The 22,405-nt window shown below is 31.7% G+C and overlaps 11 protein-coding genes across 11 annotated transcripts; 7 read left to right on the top strand and 4 right to left on the bottom strand. All coding sequences in view use genetic code 12, as the record gives it.

Annotated features, from left to right (window-relative positions):
* Position 1: 1 nt before the first annotated feature.
* Positions 2 to 2,224, top strand: DFJ63DRAFT_81822 (uncharacterized protein). The gene has a single exon (XM_064909141.1). The coding sequence runs from the start codon at positions 90 to 92 to the stop codon at positions 2,202 to 2,204; it is 2,115 nt and encodes a 704-aa protein (XP_064763888.1). The 5' UTR covers positions 2 to 89; the 3' UTR covers positions 2,205 to 2,224.
* On the bottom strand, positions 2,224 to 3,411 carry DFJ63DRAFT_81767 (uncharacterized protein). The gene has a single exon (XM_064909131.1). The coding sequence runs from the start codon at positions 3,315 to 3,317 to the stop codon at positions 2,244 to 2,246; it is 1,074 nt and encodes a 357-aa protein (XP_064763887.1). The 5' UTR covers positions 3,318 to 3,411; the 3' UTR covers positions 2,224 to 2,243.
* On the bottom strand, positions 3,412 to 5,164 carry KAR5 (Kar5p). The gene has a single exon (XM_064909142.1). The coding sequence runs from the start codon at positions 5,036 to 5,038 to the stop codon at positions 3,506 to 3,508; it is 1,533 nt and encodes a 510-aa protein (XP_064763886.1). The 5' UTR covers positions 5,039 to 5,164; the 3' UTR covers positions 3,412 to 3,505.
* A 125-nt stretch (positions 5,165 to 5,289) lies between these two features.
* On the top strand, positions 5,290 to 6,708 carry DFJ63DRAFT_311881 (uncharacterized protein; the record flags this gene model as incomplete). Its single annotated transcript, XM_064905862.1, has 1 exon — positions 5,290 to 6,708. One exon carries the CDS (start codon positions 5,290 to 5,292, stop codon positions 6,706 to 6,708), a length of 1,419 nt encoding a protein of 472 aa, XP_064763885.1.
* A 151-nt stretch (positions 6,709 to 6,859) lies between these two features.
* On the bottom strand, positions 6,860 to 7,876 carry RIM9 (Rim9p; the record flags this gene model as incomplete). The annotated part of the gene is made up of 1 exon (XM_064907984.1): positions 6,860 to 7,876. The coding sequence occupies one exon, from the start codon at positions 7,874 to 7,876 to the stop codon at positions 6,860 to 6,862; it is 1,017 nt and encodes a 338-aa protein (XP_064763884.1).
* Positions 7,877 to 8,449: 573 nt separating this feature from the next.
* Positions 8,450 to 9,571, top strand: DFJ63DRAFT_285304 (3'5'-bisphosphate nucleotidase; the record flags this gene model as incomplete). Its single annotated transcript, XM_064904888.1, has 1 exon — positions 8,450 to 9,571. One exon carries the CDS (start codon positions 8,450 to 8,452, stop codon positions 9,569 to 9,571), a length of 1,122 nt encoding a protein of 373 aa, XP_064763883.1.
* An 87-nt stretch (positions 9,572 to 9,658) lies between these two features.
* DFJ63DRAFT_340522 (RNA helicase) lies at positions 9,659 to 12,234 on the bottom strand (the record flags this gene model as incomplete). The annotated part of the gene is made up of 2 exons (XM_064908722.1): positions 9,659 to 11,667; positions 11,706 to 12,234. The coding sequence occupies 2 exons, from the start codon at positions 12,232 to 12,234 to the stop codon at positions 9,659 to 9,661; spliced, it is 2,538 nt and encodes an 845-aa protein (XP_064763882.1).
* Positions 12,235 to 12,288: 54 nt separating this feature from the next.
* On the top strand, positions 12,289 to 14,128 carry DFJ63DRAFT_317868 (tyrosine--tRNA ligase). The gene has a single exon (XM_064906871.1). The coding sequence runs from the start codon at positions 12,485 to 12,487 to the stop codon at positions 14,072 to 14,074; it is 1,590 nt and encodes a 529-aa protein (XP_064763881.1). The 5' UTR covers positions 12,289 to 12,484; the 3' UTR covers positions 14,075 to 14,128.
* Positions 14,129 to 15,151: 1,023 nt separating this feature from the next.
* DFJ63DRAFT_284216 (glutathione peroxidase) lies at positions 15,152 to 15,634 on the top strand (the record flags this gene model as incomplete). Its single annotated transcript, XM_064904781.1, has 1 exon — positions 15,152 to 15,634. The coding sequence occupies one exon, from the start codon at positions 15,152 to 15,154 to the stop codon at positions 15,632 to 15,634; it is 483 nt and encodes a 160-aa protein (XP_064763880.1).
* A 2,741-nt stretch (positions 15,635 to 18,375) lies between these two features.
* Positions 18,376 to 20,528, top strand: DFJ63DRAFT_322241 (serine/threonine protein kinase; the record flags this gene model as incomplete). Its single annotated transcript, XM_064907407.1, has 2 exons — positions 18,376 to 19,724; positions 20,486 to 20,528. The coding sequence occupies 2 exons, from the start codon at positions 18,376 to 18,378 to the stop codon at positions 20,526 to 20,528; spliced, it is 1,392 nt and encodes a 463-aa protein (XP_064763879.1).
* A 646-nt stretch (positions 20,529 to 21,174) lies between these two features.
* ILV5 (ketol-acid reductoisomerase) lies at positions 21,175 to 22,377 on the top strand (the record flags this gene model as incomplete). Its single annotated transcript, XM_064904896.1, has 1 exon — positions 21,175 to 22,377. One exon carries the CDS (start codon positions 21,175 to 21,177, stop codon positions 22,375 to 22,377), a length of 1,203 nt encoding a protein of 400 aa, XP_064763878.1.
* Positions 22,378 to 22,405: the final 28 nt, after the last annotated feature.

Here is a 22,405-nt window from a genome sequence, read left to right as displayed (position 1 = left end):
ATTTACTAGCGCGTATCGAATCAGTAATTTTTCACGTTAAATCAAGTAGGTTATCTCTTTATTACCACCATTGCTCCCCACCAACATCAATGTGGATTGTAACACGTAAGGGTGATCTGGAAGACATAATTAATCTAGAACCTGATCAAGATTATATACTAGGAAGAGTGGAAAATGCCGATTTCTTATTCAATAATAGTTCAGTTTCACGACAACAATTACAATTGGTAGTGGGATCAATCGATGAAGATAAAATCAATGACACAGAATATAAAACTTCACTCCTGATAAAAGTGCTTTCAAGGGCCAAATCAACTATAAATGGTACTATGTATAGATTATCCAAGGGAGAGACTGGACCAATGGTTGTGGATGTTACCAATGAAGATAAAGTTGAGTTAGTACTAGGATCAGATACCGATAATATCATCACTATCGAATGGGTTGCTTTCAATGTGATGACATTCATCAAGACTGTGGTGGAGACTGAGGGTAAACAATCTAATAATCATCATCTTGATGATCTTGTTCAATTACGGTCCATTGGCATTGATTTAAGAATCACAAATGATGTATATAAAGCTACTCATTATTATAGTAGAGGTGAACCAACTAATAAGTCCTTTAAAATAGCAGTCCTGAGAGGAGTACCCATTTTAAATGAAAAGTGGTTAGATACCATACGACGGAATAAAAATAATGTTGAGAAATGGTTTCTTCATATTGATTATGAGAAGTATTTACCTGGAGGTGAATACTTATTACCAAACCCTGAACGAAGTAGTTTGTTAAAGGGTATAACCGTGTTTATTCTTTCGAAAGGAAATGAAAAATTCAGTTACTTTATTAATTCATTACAGGGAAATATAATACAATTACAACTTGATACATACTACCAAAATAATAAACTAAATGAAGAGTTATTAATTCAAGATATGAAAGAAAAATCACCACCAAATTCGAAATGTGTCCTTATGAAATTCAATGGTCATGGAGATGCAGTGTTGGCAGATCAGGTGAATAATTCATTGGAGGGTATAGCAACTAAGTTTAATACAAGTACGGCTAGTGAAGATAGTATATGGACTTCTACAAAAGTTTGCAGTTTAGATAATCTTAGATTATTTGAAGTAGAAAGCTTGAAACGTCCTAATGAAGCAATAGTTTCACAATCTGAACCTCTGTTGCGAAAGAGGAGGAAATATGAGAAAGTAAGTAAGACTCATTTCTTCGACTTTGGAGCTTGTACTCAATCCCAATCCAATAATGAAATACTCATTGCATCTTCCCAAGTGGTGCCTGAAAGTAATGACGATGTTGCAGAATCAAACAATCCAATTATTGAAGGATCTGTAGCGCCTATTGTTGAACCTATTATTGAAGAGCCTGAAGAAGTTATCGAATCTCCAAAGGAAGTAGAAAAGTCTGTTGATGAAGGAAGTAACGGATCATCTGTTGATATAAACAAGTCTAAAAAGCGTTCCACAGAAGAAGAATTAAAACCACTGAAACCCAATAAAATTGGGAAATTTATGCCAAAGGTGTCACTTGTAGATGCTATTAAATCTGCCAAAGAACAAGCCAATGAATTGATCAAACAGGAATTAGGTATTGTGGATGAATTGGAGCAAGATTCATTTGCAGATAATCTTTCTAATCTCGCCATAATAGAGACTATTGAAATTAAATTAAGAACTAAAGAACCAAAAGAGTACAATTCAACCATAAATAAAGACTACAATGGCCGTAAGAATTTCAAAACGTTTAAAAAGAATCAACAATTGAAAAATAAAGTTACTAGATCATTTGTGGAAATGGATACAATCCCAGTAAATGCAGAAATAAGCTTTGTAAGTTTCAAGAAGTCTGATTATGAAGCAGCTGAACAAAGGTTAACTGAAGATTTTGGTAAGGTAATGCAAAGTGTTAAAAATATCGATCCTGTTAAGAATACACTCTTTATTGATGACGATGATGATGATGAAACTGGTTCCTTTTCATTTAAACCCAATAACAATAATAAGGAAAAGAGTGGTAGTTCAGCTAATTCGCTATTTGTAGATGAAGAATCCCAGAGTACTGCTCAACCAGTTCCCAATAGAACAACAACTAGATCAACTACTTATCGAAACTATTATGATGATGATGATGACGACGATGATGACGATGACCAACCTAGATTTGGATTCTCGAGAGCAAATTAAAATGTTATAAAATATGTTATATATTAATTATTTATTTATTTACTTTATTTTCATTCCACACATTCCTAGTCGCCTGAAATATGTATTATGACTTCTGAAATAATCTTTACTCATGTAGTCTATTAGTCTTATCCCTTGAAAATCTCTTTTAATACATTTTGAATTATCTCCAAATACACAATCCACCACTTGTTTTGGTGAAGGCATTGAAGTTGATGATGAACAATTCAAATATATTTGATTGTCAAATTGTGAATATTGATTTAATAAACCATCACTATTAGGAATGGTAGCTACAATATCATCTTTATGTACCACTCTAAAATATTTTCTTGAAAATGAATTATGAATGGGGGGATTATAACTTCCCATAACCAAATCAACCCAATTAACAAATTCCTTATTCCCCACTAATGGTTGTCCCATAGTTATTACTGTTAATTTATCAAATCCTAAATCAAGATAATGTAATGCCAATAACAAGGCAACACTTCCACCCATTGAATGACCAACTATTAATAATTCATAATCTTCTGATGCATCAACCAATTCTTTATCTAGAATTCTATGGATATTGAGTAAAGTATGTAAATAGTAATCATAGAAACCTTGATGAACTTTACAATGAGTTCCACATTTGGGTAAATGAATGTTTAAGTTGCTATAACTTGTCATGTCAACTTTAATATCAGTATAACTATCAAAAATAGATCTAGTACCTCTTAAAGACACGATAATCGTTTTCTTTTTCTTTTCACTACCACCGGCTGAGTTTGTATCATTATAATTAAAGATATTTGAATAAGTCGTTGCTATGTATCCAGTTACCGAGTCATCATAATACCATTGATAAACAAGCGTTACATTTGGAAATCTTGATTCACACGCCAAGTCACATTCAAACGGTTCTTTGATCCCAGATATACTAGAAATGCAATATGAAATGTCTATGAGATGAGCATAGGTGAAAAGGTTGGAATAAATGTCAGAATCGATTAATTTCGGAGTTGGTGAATGATCAAACCCCACATTGTTTGACTTTCCAATAAGGAATAGTTGGGATATCAGATAAAAGAAGGTAGTTATCAATTCCAATAATTGATCTAATTGCATTGATGGTTTAGTTTCAAATCATACTTAAGCGCCAAATACCATAAATGAAATGGTTACAATTAGGGATTAGCAAACATATCATCGAAAGTTTTTAATCTCAGTCGGTATGAATTTGTGCGCGATTCTTTTTTCCCCATAAAAGCTTTTACGGGGAGTTCCGCCGTATCCCTTAAGTGAAATTTATTGATCTATATGCTGTCTATATATTGTACTATTCTATACATTATTATAGAGAATAGTATTATTAAAAGCAATAATGTGAATATCAAGATGTAATTGAATATCTTTATTGGTATCTTTGTATTTAAAACTTGGGGAACAATTAACAACTTTCTAGAATTTTTGACACAAAATAAAGTTAAAGTTAACAATGAAGGAATAATTGTATTCCATGAAAATAAGTAATCGTTGATAATTGACCAAATTAAAGGATTATTAAGAAAGTTTAAACAACCCAAACGACTGTAATACAATGGAAATATAGTTGGAATAGTCTTTATGAAGGATAAACTATCTGATATTGAACCAGTAACAATCTTTGCCGTTGCTACCATATCCTCAAACTTACTAGTAATACCATTTAAGATCTCTTCTGTTCTATTCAACTTCATATCAAAGTTTTTCATAGTGTTATTCATGAAATCAGCTAATTTGGAATCAGTTACATTAAGTTGTTCTTCTAAAGTTTGGTTAAACTTGTTTGATAACTCAAGGAACAATCTTGTGAATTCTGAAAGTAATAAATCATTATGAATTAATAGTTCATGATCGATTTGATAAAGCTGAGATTGTAATTCATTCTCAAGGACTTGATTTTTCTTTAAAGTTAAAGATAATTTGTTTCCTAACTTCTGGTTCTCATTACTACTTTCCCATATTTGTTCAAAATTCAGAAGAATCTTTTCCGTATATTCTTGTGACTCCAAAGATGTATTCTCCAAATTTTCAACTATTTCAGAGCTAAATCGTTCTAAATCTGATACAACTTTAGAAAAATCTTCTTTTACATCTCTAATTTGGGTGGTGAAAAATAAAACATAAGTTTCCATTTCGCTAAAGTCGGTATAGATTCCATCATACGTATCCTTAATGACTACCAACGTATTATTCAAACTATTTTCAATATCTTCCTTGTATTCATTGAAATTATTCTTTACCTCCTGTTGATTCAGTTTATATTCTTCTACCAATTCATTCATGGCAGTTAATAGAGAATCAAACTTTATTTTGAGCTCTATTTGCATTTCTTCATTATATTCATTAGATTCTTTGAAATCATGAAATACTTTATCGATCACTTCAGTAATATTGGCATACAATGAAAGTATTTGATCTTTTTCATATGGGAGAGATTCCTGATAACAAACATTGGCAATTTCTTTGTAATTCAAACTATATGTTGTCCAGAATTGTGGAGAAGCTTTCATTTCAAATATACATGCATCATAATCAATATTTGTTCCATGACATGAGTGAGGATAATCTATACCTGATGTTTTGAATTCACAAATGGATAACTTCACCGACAGAATCTTTCTTGAAACAGGATCTAATGAATCAACACCTTCTTCCACACAACCAGCAATTATATTAGAAATAGCTTGTTTAATACATTCATTTTTAGTAGTTTTCCCAAGACCATTTCCAACCAAGTCTGGTAAGTCGCAAACCACCTTAACGATAAAACTGAATAATACTATGGTTATAAGCTGAATTTTCATTTCACTAAGCACCTGCTTCACCTCTTGATCATATAACCAACACGAGGAAAAGAGTAATGGGTTTCTATATTTATTGGATCTAATCAAGATAAGTTGAAACAGCTGTGAAACTAAAACTGTTGCAACAAATTTACGATTGGTAATAAATTACGTAATCATATAAAAATGAAAAAAAATTTAGAGAGAGACTGTTAAAAGTTATTAACCGTCTGAAGACAATATACTGTACCTTTCATTTACTTCAATAACCAATGATTTCAAGGCATATATGTTCAGCAGCTAGGATTAGTCGAAGGACATATCTGAGCAATCCACTTCTGTTCATACCAAACGAAGATAGACATATTTTTGATGGTGAAAAATTGACTGCAGAACAGAATGAAGCTGCTATACCAGATAGACCAATATTTGAAGATGTTGAAAGAATTAATTTTAACATAGCTAATCCAGAAGAGATTGCAGATATCATATCATATCCTGATGAAAATGATTTTCTAATCACAGTTCTTGCCAAAGAAGGGTCTTTCTTGGGAAATCCAAACAAGAAATTTGTCGTGAAAGATTCTACTCAAGGTCTGGTTGATCTCAAGTTTCGTTTTGCAAACATAGCTTCAAGTTGGATTGAAGTATTTAATAATACCATAATACCTTTAACCGACCTTCCAGAATCAAGTAGCTTACAGAGTTTTGGTAAACGAGATACTTTCACCAATATTGCAGCAAAGAAAGAGAATTTTGTGAAGATCTATCCAGACTTGTACACTGAATCCAAACTAAGAGAATTCTTCAAATATTTAAGAGCATTTGAGAATAGTGAGAAGACTTTACAAGGGCTATTCTCTCCAGCTGAGCTTTTGAATACTATTACTTTTGAGGATACATGTGTTTATTTGCTTCATGAAGAAGAGGTATTAAACAATGATGAGAAATTCTCAATTGTTTTAAAATTCTTCGAAGATCATAGTGAATTCTCATCCATTAGTAACTTCAAATCAATCTTATCTTATTTGGTGAACTATTTTGATAAATCAGACATAATTGAAAAGCAGAATCAAATATCAGCATTTGCATCATTCCTCAGAGCCACTTTCCCAAACTTTGATGTTATTAAAGATTTAGATGTCGTAGTTTTAGATAAATTAGCCTTAATATTATCTAGAGCTAATGAATTACAATATGCAAATCAAATACTTTCAGTCATAGTACAGTCCAAACAATGCTGTCCATCACAAGATACCCTTGATCTGTACTTATCATCATACGAAAGATCTATACCTCAAGATAAGGAACAATTTCTTAAAGATATCACATCTTTGAAACCAGCATTTTTTCATAAATCATTGAGTGATATTTCATTTAAAGTTTTATTAAATAATGCAGTTGGTGATGCTAAAGATCTTCATCAATTCTTAAACCTTGTGGATAATGCTGAAAATGCAAGTACCTTGTATTCTAAATGTCATTATGATTTATTTTCTAAATTAAAGTCAATTCATGTCAATTCCGAACACACATCAAATATAATCAAAGGGCTCAACTACAGTTTATTGTTTAAGAGATTACAAGAAAAGGAGAGTGTCAATATTGATGATCAAACTAAGATATTACTTTCAAACGAATATAAAATCCTAGGAATGGATGAAAACGCAAATGCGTTAGACATTATATGATAATATTATACAAACACATATAGTATATTTTGTAAATAGGGCGTAATACATGACATATAGAACTGAAAACAAACTTTTATAAACCACCTTTAAAATTAAAATAAATGAAAAAATCCCAAAATAACCGTTTAACGTTACCAATCACTATAACTTACACATCTGTCAGATGAACGTTATCTGAACCACGACGATGACTCGAATTGACCGACACAGCATCACCGATAATATCATCAACCTGGTATGAATGATGAACCCAATCATTCGTTTGGCTGTTATCATTTTGATTGAACGATAAACCGCTTCTCAAAGCAATATCGTTTCTTTCTCGATTATTATTTTGAGCTGTATAGAACCCATTCGTATAAACATAAAATCCATCATCACTTGCATCATCACTCCATCTATTACCAACAACCTTTTTTCTAGTTCTCATATCATCATTCTCATATTTTTGATCATCCTCAAGGAATTTCCTAGATGATATAGCTCTCTTTATAAAACACGACAAAGTGATTATTAATGCTAGGCAAATTATAGGTAATAATTGTAGCCAACCCAAGTAGGTTAAATTTGGAATAAACAATAGGATATCAGCAAGGAATCCTAGCAAGTTACATAAGAATGACATTATGGCAATAGTAAGCATCACATTTAAGTAAGGAGTAATATCTCGTAAAGGCTTCTTTCTTACTGGATCTTCATTATTTTCCGATCCCTTTATAATTGGACGACCTTTACCTTTCTGTTTAACATAAAATTCAACTCTATCTTTGAATGGGACTGTATCATCGATGCATTGTAATATGGTTAATCCTATGACCACTAGAAGTAACAAACAAGTTAAGCAAAAGGCCACCACATGCATGATTAAAAGTTTTGAGATCGTATATGTTGCACTTGAAGGTAACTCAACTCCACCAAGTTCAAAATCGCTATCATCAGCAAGCATATAAAAAGTACTATTGACAGAAGGATAACCTATCCTAGGACTTGAACATATTCCTGAGTTTAAATCACATATCCCTAGTACTCCAAATGTATAGTTTCTGAAATTGGAAAAGTAAAGATTACTGGCGGGAGACGTTAGTGGAACCGATATAACGGGTAGAAGTTGAACCACGACACAAATAACGATACAAAACGTCAATGCTGACAAAGTTTTATACATTGTTGTATCTCGATTAGTTGATGTGAAATTAAGGACAATGATTATACAGCATTAACCAAACATGCTCCGCATTTGTATTTTTCAAATCAAAGGGAAAAGTTCCTCACCGCAATATTTAATTATCTGATCAGACTCTTCCGAAAGCAGTAGCATGAATAACACCATTTAATGCCATTTAAATCTAATAATTCTATACCAGTGTATACAAAGGCAACATTAAGATACCTAATTCTTATCTAGCAAACTATATTTATCTAGTTAAATAGGATAAGTCTATTATTTGCCATTTGCAATATCACGTGATGGGAATCTTTCCTAATTAGGCAATCCAATTGGCAAAGTTTTTTCAGATATTTTTAATTTATGATTTTTGAGTTCTGAAAAGGTTGTTATAAAGAGGAGGAAGTATAGCCTATGAAATATATTTCAAGGAGGGGTTTAATTCTGATAATAGTCGTTTTGATTTCATTCGTATTATATAATTGTGTTAAAGTCAATTCATTCCGTTCGTTACTTTCTAAATCTAGTATATCTTCAAGTTCTCAACTATTCCAGATAACAAGATTTGCTACCATGTCTACTACTGCTAATACGATTCCTTTGAATCATCCATATCAGAAGGAATTGGAGATCGCTACGTTAGCAGTGAAGAGAGCCTCAGTGTTAACTAAGAAATTGAGTGATTCAATTGCAATTACCCAAAAGACTGGAACTCAAATTAAAGATGATAAATCTCCAGTTACTGTAGGTGATTATGCTGCTCAAGCAATTATCAACCATGCTATTAAGATAAACTTCCCTGAAGATGAAATTGTAGGAGAAGAAGATGCCGATACTTTAAGAGAAGACACTGAAGAATCTAAAAAGCTCAATTGGAAGATTTCAGAAATCATTAATGAAGTTCAAGTAGAAACTGAATCATACAATAAGAAGATTGGAAATTTGGATGATTTAAACGAAATTTTCGATAGCATTGATTTAGGAACTTCACAAGGTGGTTCAAAAGGTAGATATTGGGCCTTGGATCCAATTGATGGTACTAAAGGTTTCTTAAGAGGTGATCAATTTGCTGTTTGTTTAGCACTTATAGAAGATGGTAAAGTTGTATTAGGGGTAATCGGATGTCCAAACTTACCGGAAATAATTCTTTCCAATGAAGATATGACTGGTGAGGTTGGTGGATTATATTCAGCCGTCAAGGGAGTCGGATCATATTATGTCTCATTAGCCACTGATGGATTTATTCCATTGGCTGAACAAGAAAAGATTCATATGACTAAAACCACATCTCCACATGAACTTAAAGTTGTCGAAGGGGTTGAAAAAGGTCATTCATCTCATTCAACTCAATCTAAAATCAAAAGAATATTGGGATTCAATAGCAATACTGTTGGTAGACAAACTGTCAATTTAGATTCACAAGTAAAATACTGTGTTCTTGCTAAGGGACAAGCTGATATATATTTACGTTTACCTGTCAGTAGTACTTATCGTGAAAAGATTTGGGATCATGCTGCTGGTAATATTTTGATATACGAAAGTGGTGGTAAAGTTGGAGACATAAACGGAACTCCATTAGATTTCGGAAAGGGTCGTTATTTACAATCTCAAGGTGTACTTGCTGGTAATGCAGAAATTTTCCCAGCTGTAGTTAAAGCAGTTAGTGATGTTTTAAATGAAACACAGGATGAATAAATATAATGCAAAAAATTTAAATTTATAGGTAAATAATTAGAGTAGGTTATATATATATCTATATATAAATAAATTTAGCTAATGTCATCAATCTTTAATATTGATTTTGGCAGCTCCTAACATATGAGGTGCCACTTCTTGAAGCCAGCTTAACTCAATAGCTGAACAAGTTCTACCATATCCTTTAGAAGTATATACATACTCAATATAAGTAATAGCATCAAGATTTGACTTTCCAAAAAGATTTGATGAAGGATGGACACTAATTAATTGACCCGAAGTAAATGTTCTATATGATCTATCTGGCATTCCAATTGCCGTGTTTGTAATATATCCTTTTAAAAAAGCTTTTAAAATAGTTGGAATATCCAATGAAGACTTAACCCCCTCATCTTCATTGTCACTATCGAGAGAGCTCGACTCGTCAAATTGAGCTTTTAAGATTCTTAATTGTTTATCCTTTTCCAGTTGAGTGATATTGCCATCTTGTTTAATTGTAGCAAACATATATTCCTTTAATTGGTTCCTTACTTTCAACACATTCTTGAATCCTTTGAAACTAAGATGTAAATCTTTACACCAGTCTTTAACTTCTTGATTATGACCAGAAGTTGATAATTCTTGATAATAATTGAAATATTCTTTAAATGCAATCAAATCACCATATTTAGTACCCAATGGGCAAAATTCTCTTCTTTTGAAATTTATATCATCCCTTAATTCTCCATTTCCACCAATATTCAATATTAAATTATCTACTGATAAACAAGATACAATATCTATTACAGGGCCTAAAACTCCCTTTTCAAATGCAGTGATTAATGCGACAGATAACTGTGGTGGCAAAGGTAATACAGACATCTTAAAACCCAAAGAAGTAATCTTCCCATTATTATCCAAGGCGCCAAGAGCGTATAATGTATTTAAGGCACTTAAAATAGCGTCTTTACCAGGATGTTCTAACCATGACCAATTCAACAAGTCATCAACGTTTAATTTCTTTAACGTTAATACTGGTAATATAATATCATTTCTCATTATTTCAGATTCTTGCTGTGAGGGTAATTTAGTTTGAAACACCTTTTCCAGATAAAGTCTGAAAACTTTACCTTCAGATTCTCTACCAGCTCTACCAGCTCTTTGTTTGGCTGATGCTTGAGATATTGGGGCTGTTAATAAGGTAGATAATCCTAATTGATGTTTCCAAACTTTAACTTTTCTTAATCCAGAATCTATAACATATTTGACACCACTAACGGTAATAGAAGTTTCGGCAATATTAGTCGCCAAAATGACTTTTCTTCTTCTGGCTGGTAGCTTATTAAATATATTTGCTTGTTGAGATGGAGATAATGCTGCATATAATGGCAATGGTACAATTATTGGAGCGGTTTTAGGTAATTGTGGAGCAATTTGATTTAAGGCAGCAACACAATTATCAATTTCTTCTTGACCAGGTAAGAAACATAACACATCACCTTCTTGTTCTGACATATTAACTTGAATAACAGTTCTAATCATACTATCAACGATATCTTCTGAACTGTCGAGTAAATAATATGGAGTGACTGGATACATTTTACCCTCAATGAATAAAATTGGAGCATGACCGAAGAAATTACTAAATAATTCAGCATTCAATGTAGCCGACATAATAATCACCTTTAAATCTGGTCTTACTTGGTTAACAATTAATTGTTTTAAGAAACCCATTATTAAATCAGTCAAGATCGTTCTTTCATGGGCTTCATCTAGAATGATAGTGGAATATTTGGATAACTTCCCATCTAACATAATTTCTCTTAAAAGCATACCATCAGTCAAATATTTTAATTTTGTCTTTTGAGAAGTGATATTGGAGAATCTTACTTGATAACCAACTTCTTCGCCTAATTGACATCCATATTCTTCACTCACTCTCTGAGCCAAAGAAGCAGCTGCAACTCTACGAGGTTGTGTAACTGCTATTTGTTGCTTATTTATAGGTAATAAAAATTGTGGAATTTGAGTAGATTTACCAGAACCAGTTTCCCCAATGACAATGGTGATTTGATTGACTTTAATATATTCTATTATATCATCTTTATGTTGATAAACTGGTAATTGTTTTCTCACTTCGTACAATTCGTTTGACTTTTTAATTGGGCTTTGGTTAAAGATGAATGAGTGAATCGATTAGTATAGTCATCTTCATCCTCTTCATCTTCACTGTCTTTACTTGACTTGTACGCCACTGTTTTAGCCTTCTTCTTGATCTTCTTATCATTATTTGCGATATTTTGTTTAGGTTTATCAATTTTGGCAGATAGTTTAGTCTCTATTTCAACTGATGGAGATTTTTCAATATCAGATGAGTACCCTTCTGAATGATCAGGATCTTGATCTTCTATGACTTCTTCTCCTAATTCTTCTATATCATTCACCTTTCCATTAGGTACTTCTTCAACTTCTTCCTCATCAAACTTTATCTTCTTATTACTTCTATGTATATGAAATTCATTATCTTTAACCCCATTCACGTCTGGCTTTGATTCAGGTTTATCATCCTTAACGGTATTAGTATTATTGTTGTTGTTATTATTATTATTATTATTTCTCTTTCTCTTTCTTTTCCTCTTTGATCCGTTCTCTGATGTAGCCACATCAGCAGGGTTATTCGACATGGTTTGAACTCAAGTTATTCTATGCTAAATCTATAATTGCAAAATTCAATCTCTTCTGATATTTAAAGATCCTGTTAATAAAAAACGAAAAAAAAAAATAAACGTAAATAGATGAGATTTATATGCCGGAATTTATTTTTCAAATATCGAGCAATCTGTGATTGATGATTTTTCAACTTACTTTGATGAATCATTCGATCAGGGTTGATTCAAGAACATTCCAAATTATACATCATAGATAGGGTTGATTATGTTGGCCAGTAGAGCATCCATAAGTAGGAGTGTGCTAAGACATAATTCCGTAAGATTGGCCACTATTGCCACCCCAATTCATGCTAATATATTTTTGAAAAACAGAATCAGATTCAATTCAACTTCAACTACGGAAAATGTTCCAGAAACTATCAGTATAGTCCCAACGATTACGAAGCTTACTCCTCTAGAAAGCTTTCAATCAGATTTAGAAGCTTCCTTAGTGGGTCATTTAGAATCAAGACATTTAATTGAACAAAAGAGTAGTGATGAATTATATGAATTACCACAAACCAAGAAATTCACCTTATATTGTGGAGCTGACCCTTCAGCCCAATCCTTACATTTAGGAAATCTTTTACCATTGATGGTATTACTTCATTTCAATTTACGTGGTCATGATGTGGTAGGATTAGTTGGAGGTGCAACTGGAGCAGTTGGAGATCCAAGTGGTAGAACTACTGAACGTACCCAACTTGAAGAAAAGGAAAGATTGAAGAATGTGGAAAAGATCCAAGATCAATTACGTGACTTTTTAAAGAACGGTATTGCATATGCCAAATCAAGAAATTTCCCAATTAAAGAGCAAGGTAAGATTATCATTGAGAATAATATTAATTGGTGGGAATCGGTTAAGATGTTAGATTTCTTAAGTACATTCGGTAGATTCATTAGAATCAGTGCTATATTGAATCGTGATTCAGTTCAATCAAGATTAAACTCTGAATCTGGATTAGGTTTCAATGAATTCACCTATCAAATCTTACAAGCTTATGATTTCTGGCATTTATTCAAAACTTATAATGTTAATTTACAAATTGGTGGTAATGATCAATGGGGGAATATTACTGCGGGAACAGATTTGATATCACGTTTACAACGTAATCAAATTGAAACTGATGGGAATGAAAAAATTGAAACTCAAAATGTTTATGGTATGACAGTTCCATTATTAACTACCCCAACTGGAGAAAAATTCGGTAAATCAGCTGGAAATGCTGTATTCATTGATAAATATTTAACTTCCCCTTATCAACTATATCAATATTTCATCAATACTCCAGATGAGATGGTTGCTAAACTCTTAAAGATCTTCACGTTATTACCAATTCAAATCATTGATCAAGAAATCATGATAAATCATGAACAAGATCCAGGTTTAAGAATCGCTCAAAGAATTTTAGCTAGAGAAGTAGTTGATTTAATTCATGGAAATGGATCAGGAGAAAGTATGGCCTATATCACAAGTTTTTTATTCCCCACTCCAGATCAACCATTTGATGATCAAATCAGTGCTGACAAATTAATTGAACAATTTGATAAATCAGGTATATTGGTTAGATTCAAATCACCGGCACGGGAAGAGGAAATTAAATTAAGTACCATATTAGCTACATTGACCGGGAAATCTAGACGTGAAATCAAAACCTTGATTAAGTCAGGCGGAGTCTATCTTGGATTAGAGAGAGATCAATTTGAAGATCCTGATGATGTGGTATTATTTGATAGAGACAATCATTTGATAGATGACAAATTGTTACTTATTAGAATTGGAAAACAAACGTATTACGTGGTCGAATTCTATTAAGAGGAACAACCTACTGTACATAATGAACTTTATAAAACACACTGTAAATAGACACTTATGCATAACTTATAATGTTAATTTACTAATTTGTAGTAATGATCATTGAGGGATTATTATTGTGGGAATAGATTTGATATCATGTAATCAAATTGAAACTGAGTTAATGAAAAATTAGAATCTCAAATGGAATGACAGTTCCGTTCCATCTGAGGCAAATTCGGAAAACCAGCTGTGAATGCCGTATTGATTGATATATTTTTAACTTTATTTTATCAATTATATCAGTATTTCATTATTAATTCTGATGCGATGGTTGCGAAACCTTTTAAGATCTTCACTTTATTAACAATATAAAAAATCATGATAAATCATGAACTGGATCCTGGCATAATTATTGCACATAGAATCTAAGCCAGACAAATGGTTGGCTTAATTCACGCAAATGGACCTGGAGAAAGCATGGCTTACATTTCCAGCTACTTATTCCCCACTCCAAGGCAGCTGTTGGATGATCAAATTAACACCAATAAATTAATTGATCAAATTGATAAACGTTTAAATCATCGGCTCGGGAAGAGGAAATCAAACTAACTACAAACAAAGCTATATTAACCGTTGCGAAAGACGTTAATATAGAACATTTTGACTAAATAAGGCGGAGTATATCATGGATCAATTTGAAGATCGAGATGACGTGGTCTTGTTTAATTAGATGACATATTCTTTTACGAAACAAACTCTTAACCTACTGTAAATAAGGCACTTCATAATGTACTGTAGAGAGACCTCGGATGTGTGAAAATATATTATACAAATACATTTTATACATTATACATTATATATATTACACAATCGTATATGGTAGCATTAGTAAATCGTAAAACCCGATTTCTCAACCCAGCCTCGTTTGTAACTCTCGGTTTTAACGAAAGAACAAAACAACCAAAAAAAAAAGCTGCTCACAAAAAAAACGGTTTGTAATTATAAATAGAGACTTAACAACTACTACTTTTCTCTCTTTTGTGAATGTCAATTGTTAGAACTACAGTCAAACGATCATTAAGTACTATAAGTAAGATGAGTAAATTTTATGAATTAAAACCATTAGATGCCAAGGGACAAGTTTATCCTTTTGCTGAATTGAAAGGTAAAGTTGTGTTAATTGTTAATGTTGCTTCCAAATGTGGATTCACCCCACAATATAAAGAATTAGAAGAATTAAATAAGAAATATGCTGGTAAGGATGTTCAAATTTTAGGATTCCCATGTAATCAATTCGGAGGTCAAGAACCTGGTAATGCTGAAGAAATTGCTAGTTTCTGTAGTTTGAATTATGGAGTTACCTTCCCAGTTTTAAATAAAATTGATGTTAATGGTGATAAAGCTGATCCTGTTTATCAATATTTAAAATCTCAAAAATCAGGGGTTTTAGGATTAACTAGAATAAAATGGAATTTTGAAAAATTCTTAATTGATAAAAAGGGTAATGTGGTTGAAAGATATTCTTCAATTTCTAAACCAAAAGATATTGGAACTAAAATTGATGAATTATTAAAATAAGTTTTGTTTTGTTTTATCATTGCCTTTAATTGTCTTTATATGTATTAACTGTCTTTTTTAATATTTCTATTTACTAGGAAATTATTTATTATGTTTTTAAGTTTTATAATGTATTGATTCTTTTAATTGATAAGGAATCATTAATAATTAATGGTATTAATATGTAGAATAGTATCAAGGAGGTGATGCATTAACTTAATAATTGCTGCAAAGATTATCAGAAGACAATGAATATTGCGCTTTTAGAATTACAGGGGGCAGAGATAGAGTATTGCCAACGGATTGTTAATGGCGTGTAATCGATGAGTCTAGCCTTGCCTTGCCTTATTATGAGCTAGAACGAATCATAAGATAAGATAAGGATGCCATTCTGAATGGGTAGATCTAGGTTACATTATTGTGCGAAGTACGCAAAAGTGAGTTTGATAAAGATCTATTTATAAAATAAGGGATGAGACAGATGAGATAGATGGCATGATTTGAACTAAGTGATGAATTCACCATAAGTTATTGTTATGGCATCATTTTTACATTCAGTTCGTTTAATAGGTAATAAACTTGTTTGAAACGTTTTAAACAAGTATTAAAAATAAGGGATAAAGGGGTGAACTATTATATGGTTGGTGATAAAATTGCTCTTTGTTAATAATAATAATAAAAAGTATAATTTAGCCTGTAGTTGATATGGCAACTATTTACAATAGGTTATGGCTATAAATGTAGATAGTTTTGAAAAGACGAAGAGGGTACAATTTTGAGCTGTTCATTGTAATGTGGTATATTGAGCCGTATGAGTTTATCATAATCAATTCCAACTAGTTAGTTTATTGATAACGATAATTAATTAAGTTATCTATAGTTAAGAACTAATAGTTGAGAGCTGTTGCCTAATTTGGAAAATAAGCAAATAGAACTTTATGGAATAAGTCGTGTCCATTTACCATTGGAATCGAAGGAAGAAAAAAGAGAGACAGATCATAATGCCGAAACCGGCAAAATGGAAGACTGTAAGTTACCCAGACCCAGACCGATTTTAGTGAGGAGTGACAGTAGTGGAAAAGAAAAAAAAGAAAAAAGAAACTCTTGTGACTAAATTTACTGACTGACTCCTCACTACTACGAGCCTTTCATTCCCCTTTTTAATCTATGCGTTGTCTTGTTCCGTTTATTGTTTATTTATTTATATGAAGTGGAACCAACCATAAATTACCATTTATAGAATTCTTATATATAAGAAAGAAAAGCATAATGACATATGTATACTATTGTAACTGTAGTTATAGAGATAAAGATCGCCCCCCTTCCTTCGTTCCTTGGTCCTACATAGCCTTATCAATACTTGTACAAAGACATACAAAAGACGTTAATCCTTACGGAGTATTCAACAGTAAAGGTTGACCAGTTGATGAAAGATGAAATAAAGTCTTAGCGGGAACAAAAGGTAAAACTACGTAATGCGCGCTCACCACAGTAAATTACAAATTAGTCACTAAATAAAACAAAAAAAGAAAAAAAAAAAAGCCCACCACAAATTCAAAATCTCTCTCACTAAAATTTTAAAATAATTTTAAAGAATTGCCAACAAATTCAAAAAAAAATAAAAAGTGGTGAGTTTTTTTTAGCGTAGAAGTGACTAATTATAATTATTCGTAGTGTGCAGTTTTTCTTTATTTTATTGATTCTCTCCCTCCCCTATTTTTTCTTCAGAGTTCTTTACAATTCTTTCAAATTTATATTTATATTTATAACTTTATCCGTCCTATTTTATAAATTATAAATAATTCTTGATATATCCAATTTCATATCTATCCATTCTTCAATCTTGTCAATATAAAACAATATACGTATATATCTTCCATATATATTGTTAGTGAGTTACATCATTCTATTAGAGCCAGTCTCATCAGAAAGTAGTAACGAGAAAAAGAAAAAGAATTTAGTGTGGAAACAAGATAAGAACAGACAGAATTTCTCCCTCTCCCCACAAAAAAATTTATTAGAACTGAATTGTGAGAGAGTAATTACTTGAACGACCATCAACTATTACACCAAAAACAACAACCATATAGACTACCCATTCCATTGAACATCTAAAGCAACGTACCATTAGATCTTCACCTCATTCATTCATTCATTCGATTTTTAAGTCATTCCTTCATTATTACATATAGTATAAGTTAATATAGACGGACGCCACATATTTCCAACTTCCAGTCTCATCTTTTCCTATCTACTATTTGTATAACCATTATTATCAAGGTATTTTAAACGTTTAATTATCCACTTCCATCCTGATTTCTACCAGCTTTCACTCGATTTAAACGTTTTTCATTTACTTACCCACCTTTGCATTTTAAAACCTTTTTTTTTATATATCATATCTACTATAACTACAACTATCATTCTTTACTTCATTCTTTAACATTTTTAATATTTTTGGTTATCTTTTTTTACTTTTAGGGGTTATTTTAGGTGTGTGTTCAACAGAGGTTTTCTGGATTATTACTACATTATATCAACAATTACATTTACTACTATTAATTATTAACTCATTAGTATTCCATACTACAACTACTATCATCATTCAAACTTATACATATTACAAAAAAACTTTAGATTGATTTAATTCTTCCTATCTTTTTATAACCTTTTTCAACTACTACTTTTTTACATTCTTTTATTTTGTTTTGCATTTTTTAAAATAAAAAAAATTAAACCTCCAATAATTAATTTAATCCTTCATGACTGTTTCTCCTCACGAATTACCAGAAACTCAATCATCAACTACCATTGTTGATCCCATTAATGATGAATATCATCAATATGAAACTAACGTCACTCCATTAAACAACCGTTATCAATTCATCAAACATTTACAAAATGGTTCCTTTGGTAAAGTCTCCCTCGCATTAGATTTAATCACTAATGAAAAGGTTAGTATTAAATCAGTATCAAAATTAAATAATAATGATTCAACTATGGGTCCTTGTGTTGAAACTGCCATGAATGAAATCAAAATTTTAACTATGATCAATGAAAAAATCCCTACCATTAATGTATGTAAATTATTAACTTCATTTGAAATTGATAATTATATCATTATCGTATTGGAATATTGTTCTCAAGGTGATTTATATGATTTAATTCATCATCGTTCTTTACAATTAATCGAAATTGTCAAATTAGCTAATCAAATCGGTAATGCTATTTTACAATGTCATTCCATTGGAATTTATCATCGTGATATTAAACCAGAAAATATCTTAATTGATTCTAATTCAAATTTTAAATTATGTGATTGGGGATTAGCCACAACCACAAGAATTAATAATGAATTCAATGTCGGTACAGAGAAATATATGGCTCCTGAATGTTTTATGAAAAATACCGTCAATAATCATTACTACATTAAGAATTATGATTGTAAATATAGTGATTATTGGTCCATTGGGATCACTTTATTAACTTCAATGTTTGGTACTTGTCCATTTAAATCAACTTCAACTCATGCATCGATTCAATTTGATTATAATTTCAAGAATTTCGTTAATTATAATAATCCTTATATCTTGTATGATATTTATTCATTAATGAATTCAAATTGTTTTGAAATCTTTATGAATCTTTTAAAAATCGGAAATGATGAAGATGATTTATCAACTTTCGAATCAAAATATAGAATGAGAGATTTATCTAAATTCTTACAAGATTTAAATGTGAAATATATTTATGGATTCACAGTCGATGATGTTGATGCTGATATTGAAACTTTAAATGGTCAAGAAATTGATGATCAAGACGATGATCGTGGTGATGCTGCTAGTTTATTTGAAATGGATCATGATGATTTACAATTCATGACTAATTCAGCCAAATCAACCATCACTTCTGTCGATGTTGATACTGATGATCAACGTAATGATGAAGATAGTGATGAATATTTATTATTAGATTATAATAAGAATAATATCCCTATCACTAACAATGGATCTTCATCTCATATTAATACCATCAAATCTACTTCTGATGATACTCATTCCAAATTACCACCTTCATTGATTGAATCATCAGTTAAATCAACTAAATCATGGTGTGATTTCGATGATGATGATGAATTGGATATGTTCAATTATGATGATTTCAATTATGAATTGATTAATACTATCTCAAACAATGAGAATAACAATAATAATTCAACTACAAGAAATTCATTGGTTTCAGTCACAGCCAACTCATCAACCCCATCATTAGTAAGTGCTAATGGTACTATCCTTGGTGTAACTACTACAACTGCTGGCTGTAGTAATTCTGAAATTACAACTGAGGATTCAAACCCCACTAATACTACTACTACCACTACAAATTCTACAACTTCTCCTATGAAGGGGAAGAATCAATCGATTAGAATTGTCGAATTGGAATTATATTCCGAACCATGTAAGAACTGGTATGAATAGGTAAACGTCGCTTATGATCTTGGCGTTTTGGATTTCATATAATCCAGTGTTCTTTACATGTTTATGTCCCTCTTACTTTTTGCTTAATGTCTTTCATGTGATGCCTTTTTTATATAGTTAATGTTCAATTATTTATTTATTTTGATGTCATTCTTTTTTTATTGTTAATGAGACCCTTTTTTTCCTATATACATAGTTCAACGATGAATCAATCCTTATGGTCCAAGAGATCATGATACGATTATTCTTAGATTAGTCTAAATATATGAAAGTTAAATAACGACTACAACTGATAGCGAGAAAATGTAGCAAAAAATACCAGTGTTGCGAAACCAACTTTAAAATTGTCCACTAAATCAATACCGGGCCTTTTTCTATCTCACCAATTTCGCAGCTGTACCGGAACTTTCACAAAATGTTTCATCATTGATTCATGATTAGAGATGGGTTGATTGTGATTCATTATAATCTTAGGTGTTGATGATAATAGAAGCGGGCTTCTACTACCTATCTCGCATCTAAATTATACCTTCGATTTTGACTCTATTTTTCACCCACTCATTGTTAATAAAACTTTCAAATCAGAAACTGCCTCGAAACAACAACTGATGAAGAAGAAGATAATTTTTCACTAATACACTGTTGACGTAGTTGGTGATACTCTTGACGTAAAGATCATAATTACTGCAAAATAGGTAACTCTAATTAAACCAAGAAATAAACTGATTAAAAAATGCCTTACCAAATTCGATTACTTTGATTTACTTCATTATTGGATAATTTCCGCTAGCCCGTCTCATCATATGACTCTTCCTTCCCCCCCTCTCTGCGCTCCCCCAGGAAAAAAAAGACTTCGATTCCAATGAGTCCTGAAATCGGTCCTGTGACCGGTTTAATATGAACACCTAGTTGTCCACGACACGACCATTACTCATGGATGTCGTCGATTTTTCAATTTTTTTTTCATCGCAGGTTGCGTATATAAGTTTTTGATTTTAACCCACTTTTCAGTAATTTTTCATTTCATATTTCCTTCTTGTTATTTCATCAATTCATACAATCAATACTAGATATTCATTAAAAATGTCTTTCAGAAACGCTTCTCTCCGTATGGCAAGAATTGCCTCCTCCCGTGCTGCTAAACAAGTTGCTGCTAAAAGAACTCTTTCTGCTTTAGCTACTCAAGCTTCCAGACCAATGATGTCTAAACAATCCATGACTCCAATTGCTATTCGTGGTGTTAAGACCATTAACTTTGGTGGTACTGAAGAAGTTGTCCATGAACGTTCCGACTGGCCAAGAGAAAGATTATTAGAATACTTTAAAAATGATACTTTAGCTTTAATCGGTTACGGTTCTCAAGGTTATGGTCAAGGTTTAAACTTAAGAGATAATGGTTTAAACGTTATCATTGGTGTTAGAAAGAATGGTACTTCTTGGAAAGCTGCTATTGAAGATGGTTGGGTTCCAGGTGAAAACTTATTCGATGTTACTGAAGCTATTGAAAAAGGTACCTACGTTATGAACTTATTATCTGATGCTGCTCAATCAGAAACTTGGAGTACTATTAAACCATTAATTACTGAAGGTAAAACTTTATACTTTTCCCATGGTTTCTCTCCAGTTTTCAAGGAATTAACTCACGTTGAACCACCAAAGAATGTTGATGTTATCTTAGCTGCTCCAAAAGGTTCAGGTAGAACTGTTAGATCATTATTCAAAGAAGGTAGAGGTATTAACTCATCTTATGCCGTCTGGAATGATGTCACTGGTAAAGCTGAAGAAAAAGCTATTGCTTTAGCTGTTGCCATTGGTTCTGGTTACGTTTACCAAACCACTTTTGAAAGAGAAGTTAACTCTGATTTATATGGTGAAAGAGGTTGTTTAATGGGTGGTATCCATGGTATGTTCTTAGCTCAATACGAAGTTTTAAGAGAAAATGGTCACACTCCATCAGAAGCTTTCAATGAAACTGTTGAAGAAGCTACTCAATCTTTATACCCATTAGTTGGTAAATACGGTATGGATTACATGTATGATGCTTGTTCCACTACTGCTAGAAGAGGTGCTTTAGATTGGTACCCAAGATTCAAAGATGCTTTGAAACCAGTCTTCACTGACTTATATGAATCCGTTAAGAACGGTTCTGAAACTCAAAGATCTTTAGATTTCAACTCTCAAGCTGATTACCGTGAAAGATTAGAAGAAGAATTAGAAGTTATCAGAAATATGGAAATCTGGAGAGTTGGTAAAGAAGTCAGAAAATTACGTCCAGAAAACCAATAATTGTTTTAGCGCTTCAACTAAATCAAAT

This window comes from Scheffersomyces coipomensis (genome assembly GCF_036884675.1).
Source record: "Scheffersomyces coipomensis strain NRRL Y-17651 chromosome Unknown DFJ63scaffold_2, whole genome shotgun sequence".
NCBI classification, from domain to species: Eukaryota; Fungi; Ascomycota; class Pichiomycetes; order Serinales; family Debaryomycetaceae; genus Scheffersomyces; species Scheffersomyces coipomensis.
This window is presented reverse-complemented; position numbering and strand designations above follow the sequence as displayed.